This window comes from Populus nigra, chromosome 17, assembly GCF_951802175.1.
Source record: "Populus nigra chromosome 17, ddPopNigr1.1, whole genome shotgun sequence".
Lineage (NCBI taxonomy): Eukaryota > Viridiplantae > Streptophyta > Magnoliopsida > Malpighiales > Salicaceae > Populus > Populus nigra.
The window spans coordinates 8,521,167-8,529,795 of NC_084868.1; the positions used below are offsets into that span (position 1 = coordinate 8,521,167).

The 8,629-nt window shown below is 30.0% G+C and overlaps 1 protein-coding gene across 7 annotated transcripts; it reads right to left on the reverse strand.

Annotated features, from left to right (window-relative positions):
* Window positions 1–1,359: 1,359 nt before the first annotated feature.
* Window positions 1,360–8,259, reverse strand: LOC133676635 (WD repeat-containing protein LWD1-like). Of its 7 annotated transcripts, none has more exons than XM_062098346.1 (4): window positions 8,122–8,234; window positions 7,334–7,509; window positions 4,704–4,790; window positions 1,360–2,520 (listed from the first exon to the last, which is right to left on the reverse strand). In XM_062098346.1, exon 4 carries the CDS (start codon window positions 2,460–2,462, stop codon window positions 1,446–1,448), a length of 1,017 nt encoding a protein of 338 aa, XP_061954330.1. In that variant the 5' UTR covers window positions 2,463–2,520; window positions 4,704–4,790; window positions 7,334–7,509; window positions 8,122–8,234; the 3' UTR covers window positions 1,360–1,445. The 7 variants fall into 7 exon arrangements, with proteins under 7 accessions (XP_061954330.1, XP_061954333.1, XP_061954331.1 ...); XM_062098349.1 differs by having other exon boundaries at window positions 7,334–7,408; window positions 8,122–8,233; XM_062098347.1 differs by lacking the exon at window positions 4,704–4,790.
* Between the last annotated feature and the right edge of the window lie 370 nt (window positions 8,260–8,629).

Consider the following 8,629-nt stretch of genomic DNA (forward strand, 5'->3'; position numbering starts at 1 on the left):
TGAGCCTATCTTTTTTTTACTATAAATAAGGCACATGTTTCAGTAACTTCCTCCTCTTATGAGGCTTTTTTTTCTTTGATTGAAAGGTTCACCTTTTCCTCATCATCCCATATTAATTAAGGTTTTGCTAATCTTCTTGATATCATTTTGTTAAATTCTAATTCTCTCTCTTATCATGGTCGTCTAAATATGTTATGGGTTCCAAGTGTATGTCTCTATTAAGAAGACTTTAATCAATTAGAGTTAAATATAGTTTTTGGTATAGTTAATGGTATGGATATAATTTCCATTAATATATATATAGTATACAAATAAATTTTGAGTTAGGTATAAGTCAGGTTTAAGGTCAGGTAAAGCAATATCCATTACCCGTCCAAAACCCAACTTTTTCCTTTCAAGTTTTACTCGAAACTAACTTAAAAAATAGATATTCATAAAATATAAAATATATTTGAATCAGTTTGGACATGTATCTATCAAGTTTAGATGAAATTGTCATCTCTAATCATGTGTTTTCTTTTTCACCTACCGCTATATTGAGCAATCAATATCAGACTATGACCCCCTGGTAAATCTCATCATAGGGATGTCAATTTAATTTGAACTTTATGGATATCGGCCCAACCCAAATAGGCGAGTTTTTTATATATAGTTATATTACATGATGGATAAGAGTAAGCTATGAATATTGTTAAACTCGACCCGAAACTAACACAAAATATATATTTATATTATATAAATGTATTTATAGAACATTTATATTTTTTAATACAATATAATATATACATATCTTAATATTGACATAAAACACACACACACACATATATATACATACATACATACATGTGTATGTGTGTGTGTTTTATGTATATATTAAATTTTTTATTTTTATTGAAGAATAATAATAATCAGATAATAGATACTCATATGGATAGTCGAATCTTGCTGGATAGTTTATAAATATTTAAATTTTTTTTCAAATAAGTAATGAGAAAAATATGAATATCAATACATCTGATGTGTGGATAATGAATATAGTATGGATATCAAGAAATGCAATATGTAAATACTCATGGTCATCCTTACCTGCACATGTGGCTATATTCATAATTTTTAAACTATCTTATACTATCATTTTTAAATTCTGGTTATTTTTATAAATTATATTTTTTATTAGAATTCTAGTTATGCAAGGATATGAAGCTATATAAATTGTCATTGAGCATTCGTTAAGCAATGAGAAATAAGAAAATATCAAACACTTTTGATAACATATATATATATATATATATATATATATATATATATATATATATATAACAACAGCAGCAGCAGCAGCAAGGCACTCGCACTCGTTGGTTATTCTTTCAAGTTGTTTATTTCTTGAAATGAATAACATTCCATCGATTCCATATTAAGCTACAAAGCCAAAGGAAGTTTAAACTCTAAACCTTCAAGAGTTGTAACTTGGTCAGAAAAGCAATAGCAATCCAATCCATCTCCACAGGAGACCAACGCACATTATTGATCCCACCCACTGATCCATACCACATTTCAGGTTCCGCCTGGCCTGTAATGTTTTCTGGTCCGCTTCCAGCCTTACTGGCCACATCCCATATCAAAGCCCTTGAATCATCACCTACCGAGCATATCTTTCGTCCTGTACATGGAGCCCAGGATATAGAATTCACACTGGCCCTATGCTTGCTAAGCTCCATTAAAGGAGTTGAAGGAAAGCGAATGTCCAAAATTACAACCTTGTTACTGTTCATGCCGACTGTGGCTATAAATCTCGGGTCACTTTTGTTCCACTCTAGCCTTAACAAAGAACAATCCTGCATTGGATTTTCATAAATTATTGTTGATCTCTCTTTTTTCCTTAAATCGCAAACCCTAACTGAACCATCACCTGATACCGATGCGAAAATATTGAACCAACCCCATGAAATATCATTCACTTCTTTATCATGTGCAACTAATTGAGCATATACAGTTTCCTTCTCTATATCCCAAACAACAATGGTGGAGTCAACACTCGAACTGACCACACGATGAACATCAAAATCAGCCCAATCAAAAGATGTTATGGCAGAGTTGAATTCACTACACTTATTGCCATTTAGGAGAGACTTCAACTCAATTCGGTCATCGTGAATTTGCCATATGCGCATGTAGTCCCCGGAGGTGATGATGATATCAGGATTTGCAACATCCTCGGAGGGGAAGAACATCAGGTTTGTGGGTGAATAAGGGTGATCGAATATTAGGCGGCTATCGGTGGTGAAATCAGAAGTGTCGCTGTTGAATTGAACAATTTCCACCTTGTTGCTATAGTCTTCAAGGAAACTTCCTATGGCAAGACGTGATTTTTTGTCACGTCGGGCAGACCAGGCTAGTGAATATATAGGCCATTGAGCTACGTAAGTGCAGATGACTGGTCCTTTCTGTGAAAAGCTTTCCATGGTTGCTCTGATCGATTATTGACAGGTGCACATAAGAATGCCCTCCGGTCCTATGTCTCTGCATGATATTAGAATAAATAAATCGGAAAATCAGAATCTGAATTTTGAAATCTTCTAAATCTATTTTGCAACTTGTTTCACTCGAAATCACTCTATGAAGTATGCGAATGTTTATTTTTTAAAGTGTATTTTATTCAGAAAAGTATGTCAATAATTTTTTTTATTTTTAAAAATTATTTTTGAGATCAGTACATCAAAATAATTTAAATACATCAAAAACATATTACTTCAAAAAAAAAATTCAAATTTTTTCGAAAGCATTTTTAAAAAACACTCTCAAATAGCCTTTAAAAATTTTAACAAACTCATTTATAAAAGTATATAATCTCTCTAGAAAATAAAAATTAAATGAATTTAAAATTAGTTTAAGGATCTCTCAATCTATTTTTTTCAGTGTTATTAAAGATATAAACAACCTCTGTTGAGTTCATATCTTAAAGATGAATCTATAGATATTAAAATTAAAGCTATTGGTGTTTGAAATCTAACCACCGAGGAGTTTCCTCTCTCCTCAAAACTTTTAACAACTTTCTTTATTATTTATCAAGATTTATAAACTAAAATGTAAAATAAATAAAGTTTAGATTCTAAAAAAAACTAAAATAAGAGATGAATCATAAAAAAATAATTAAACATGATGGCTAAATTACAATTTTTCATATCTTTTTTGACAAAAGGCCCTATTTCTTTTTTAATATCAATTTTAATCCTTTTATCCTCTTTTTACTTGTTTATTTAAAATATATTAAAACTCGATCTCGTAAAATTAGGTATCAATTTAATGCTAAAATATTTAATGATATGGAAGGCAAGTAAGATAAAAACAAATTGAAAAATATTTTAATACATGACACAATGAAAACAAATAGGACTTAAAAAGACTGAATTAAAAAAAAAAGTGGATGAAATAGACAACAAAAGAATTTTGAGGGACATATATTAAAAAACAAGTGATTGTGAACAACGAAGTGAATAGGAAAATACAAGATGGTGAATAGGGGATGCACAATTAAAAGCCTAGCTATGGTAGTATATAGTTAACTAGTTATTTCACTTATTGTCACAGGTTAGATTTTTTTTTTTTCAACAAGACAATATTTTCTATGTGTTTTTTAACATAAAAATCTCAATCAAAATCAAAAAGTTCATGTATGTGTTTAATTAAATAAACTAAGAACTATTCATGTAACCAAAAAAATTATAAAATCTAATTTTTAACCAATCAAAATTAACTAATCACACATGTGACTCGGGTCATTGATTTAATTGGGTTAAACAAAAAAATTTCAATAATTTTTTTATATCAAATAAATACCTATAAAATTAAGAACCAAACAAATACCGAGGCAACATAATAAAAATATCAAGCCTAAACAAATTACGTTGCTCAATTAATAATCCTCAAAATATTAAAAGATGAAGTTGGAAAAAATTAAACAAGAAAAATGAATTGAAAGATGAAATTGAAAAAATTAAGCAAGATATTATGTTGTGGGTCAAATAGATTTTTTTTAGCATAAAAAAATGTCTAGGTGTTACTAATGTGTTTTCTAGTATAAAAAAATTTAAACCGTATGGAGGTTGACCCGATCAACTTAACGGGTTGAAAGACAACCCTAACAACCGTTAAAAACATAGTTCCACTAAAACAATTCAAGACAACATCTTTTAAAAATAAGTATTGAGATGAAAATATATTGGATCGATCCGGGTTAACCTGCCAAATCCGTAACCCAGATCATGAGATCGGGATAAACTCAAAGAAAACTAATCAACAGCAAATGTGAAAACTCAATCCCCAATTAAACCAATATTAAAGGATGGAACTGAAAAGGAAAATCAATTAAAAAAAGACCAAAAAACAAACAACTCGAGTTAATCTGTCAAAGTTGTAACCTGGATCATGTGACTAGGATAACTCCATAGAAAGAAATCAAAATAAATTATGAAGCTCAATTCTCAATCAATCTAATGTTAAAAGATGAAATTGAAAAAATAATCAATTAAAAAATATTAAAAAAGGACCCAAGTCAACCTGGGTTAACCGACCAAACCTGTGACTTAAATGAGACTGTGATAATCTCATAGAAAAAAAAAATATGAAGCCTAATTCCAAATCAATCAAATATTAAAGGATGAAATTGAAAAAAAAATCAACTTAATAAAAAAAAGAGAAAAAACCTGATTTCTTTGTGACTTAAGCATCAAAGGGCTCCATGTTCCAACAAGAGACTTGTTTTGTAGGAAAGCTCGTAGACGTGGTCAAGCCTAGTCACACCAATAATAGACTTGTTTTGTAGGAAATCTGATTTCTTTGTGAAACTCTTTCAAAACTTCATCAATGACTTTGTCTATAGAAAAAACTAAACAAAATCTAGTTTATTCCTTTTCATTCCTTACAAAAGAGTGATGCTATGAAAAAAATTCTTTCTATAACCTTTTGTGGATCTATTAGGGTGTTGTATCACAGCCTTAAACCTTGTTTCCTCCCAAACCTTTTATGATTTCTGTATTAAGTTTATCTTTTATTTCAGTGTTATCATTCCATCTAAAAAAAGCATGACTGATCTCTTTTCCATCTCCTAACGAGAAGAGATCATCGATTCAACAAAAATCCAATTTTTATGTTAAGTTTTTCAAGACTTCATTAGTTCAAATTAAAAAAATGAAGAGAAGTGTAAAAGTTAAAACCCAATAGAAATGCTTAAAATGAACAGCAAGCATGCCTTTTAATCCAAAATTAAAAGTTCCTCCAAATATTTCCCTAGCATTTGTTTCCTTATGAAAAATAATTATCAAAAGAATATTCTAGTGATTATTCAAATTTTTTACCAAGATTTGATTAAACTAAAAAGAAAATTCTTTTGAAAGTAAGGATTTTATGGAATAGTAATTCAGATTTTTTCCCAAAACTTAAAGTTTCCTCAAATATTTCTCTTTCATTACTAAAAATATTTTTCCTATTATTCTCTAATTCATCCCATTATTTTCTTCCTATTCTATTTCTCCTCTTGCTTTTTACTCTTCATATCTCACAATCAAAACCTCCATCCTCCAACATCAATAACATTCTCTTATTAAAAAAGTAGTGCTTTTCTATTTTTTATTTATCTCATTATAATATTCTTATCATTATTTTGTGTAGATATTGTGGTTGATTATTTTGTTGATGTTATTATTAATTTTTATATAGTTTGTAAGAGTGGGTATATATGATGATGATAAAAGATATAGTAGGTTTATGATTTTTTTTAATTTTATGATTTTATTTAATATTTTGGATTTGTATTAATAAGATGAATTTGTGTAATTGATTTTTTATTTTATTTTTACATCTTTTCAAATGCATATAGTATAATTTAATTAATTATAATACACATATATTTGTATAAGTGTATGTATGTATACATGTGTAATTTATTTTCAAATTATCAATGGGATTTGAAATATATATTTTTAAATAATATTTTTTTATGTAAAACCATACCTTTTTTATATGAATATGTAAAATCATACCTTTTTAATATACTTTCACATGAATGAAACAAAGAGAAAAAAAATGCAGTAATTCATTCATCTATTTCGATACATAGCAAAGTTTAATTTTCTCCCCATGACAACCTCTTAATATAGGACACTTAAAACAAGAAAAAGTAGGTTTCTCTGATAAAAATAAAAGAAAAAAAATCATTATCCCAATTTATCTAAGAGCTTCATTTTGAACATATATTTTTTTAATATATTTTCATAAATGCTTGATGAACCAAGATTTTTATAAATTATGGGCATAATACCCTTAATCTCTTAAAATACATTTAGTATAGATTTTTGATATTTTTTATTTGAAAGAATTTCTTTCAGTCTATACAGACATTTTTCTATATTTTTTCCGACTAATACCCCATTTTTTATATGAGCAAAACTCACTAGTTTACCTAAACCGAGAAATTAATTAAAGTCTTCGTGTATTATAATGAACACTGGGGGGATATTGATAAATCAAGATTTTATCAGTATGTTTTCATATATCTTTTTTTAAAAAATATTGGATCAAGAAAAACATATGAGTATAATTTTCCTGCATTCTCAAGCGCGTTGGGCTGACTTACGCCATCACCAAACATGCTCCCATGGAAGGCGTGTTGGGTTTGGTACTGGGCAGACCCAAAAATTATCGGGTCTGAAGCTGGCCAAACCTAAATGTCACTGAGTCTGGCACCTACCATACTCACATACCACCTGGGTCTAGCACATGCCAGACTTAAGCACTATCTAATTGTAGCGTTTTTCAGACCTAGCTCTTGGGTCTAGCAGGTGCTGCCAAGCCCACTAGCTTGGTCTGGCGCACTGCCAAGCCAACACAGTGGGTCTTTTGCGTGTTATTCGAGGGTGTCGAGCCCTAGGGTTTTTGTTATCACACCCCGTGTATTGCTAGATTTGCTACACCGATGGATTCAAATATAATACTTAAATCTAATACTATTAATTTTATAGATTTTTACATAAAATCTTAGAGGAATTATTTCTCTACAAATATGCTTAATTAAACAAGTCTATACTCCACCTATACCATTAAATATATTAAAGTCTCTCATGGCTTACTAATATGGCTCACGATACAACTTAAAATATTATAAAGGTGGAATTACACTACAACCCTTTCTCTCCATAAAATAACAAGATTTATGGGCTATAAATACACCATGAATCCTTTAAATAAAAATTCATAATCTTTATTTTCTATTGCATACATATTTAAGAGCATCTATCTTTGGAATACTATTGTACTTTCTCTATAAAAAGATACTTACGTAAGCATCTGAGAGTCCCCACATCCATCAAATGAGACTTTTTGCAATCAAGTACAAGCTATCAACCACCTTGATCTATCAAGCACCGAGTACAAGCCCACATCCATCAAATGAGATCTTTTGCAATCAAGTACAAGCTATCAACTACCTTAATTTACCAAGTATCAAGTGCAAGCCTACATCCATCAAATGAGACATTTTGCAATCAAGTATAAGCTATCAACCATTTTGATCTACCAAGTTATCAATCATCTTAGCTACGAAGAATAGATGGGATTGGTAGGACCATTTGTTTAGCTGATTATCCAATCCGGGAGCCATATTCTTAAATTATAGGAATTGATCAGAACTCTTATATAGCAAAAGAAACCACAAACTTCCTTTAAAATCTTTTAAAGGAAACACCAGTTTTAATTTTAAGATGCAAAGTGAAGTTTTGTTTTTTTAAAAAAAGAAAACAAATTATAACAAAGTGAATCAACACGAAACAGAGGGTGTTTCTCAATAAAGATTTCATTTCTGAAATAACATATGCATAACTCGTAACCTTGCAAAGCTCTTCTGGACGAAATCAAATAACACGTTAAAGAAGCTAGTAAAGGCAACTACATTATGTGTTCAACTCCCATAAACACTAAAATGAAAAATAATATAAATAGAGAACTTGTTTGCTATTATCTCCCTTTTATTTATTAAATAGAGCTCAAAACAATTTTCAAATATAAACATACATGCGTCGCGATATCACAGGACTCCCAGCTGGTAGCAAGAGATAGAGAGAAACTTACAGTAACCAAAGAGACCCAAGAGCTGGCCAAAGAGACCCAGGACCACCGCCGACTGGCCCCTGCAAAGGGAGGAGTGAGGAGGTTTGTGTTTTTTGGACAGATGCTAGGAAATGGGCAGCTGTTGAGACAATAAATAGCATAAAATGCAATGTATTATTCCGTACCTGTGTTTTTGGCAAAAAAAACTAGTTGGTCCTTTTAATTTAAAAAGCCTAATCCATTTATAACTTAGTCCTTCCGTTAAATGTCCGTTAATAAGTTCTTTATTTGTCACCGATTTATTTTTATTTTTTCTCAAAATACTCTTCTGACTATATGTTAATGGAAAGAAACTAGGGATAGTTTGGCCATTTTCTAAAAACTAACGAAGGTATAAGGAACTAGTAATTATAAGCGGTCAAGAATAGAGGGACTGAGTAATTATATGTCTAAGAATAGAGGGACTAAATTATTATTTACTCAAATATGATTCCAATTTAGAATTTTAGATGGGAAGGTAAGGTGAAGC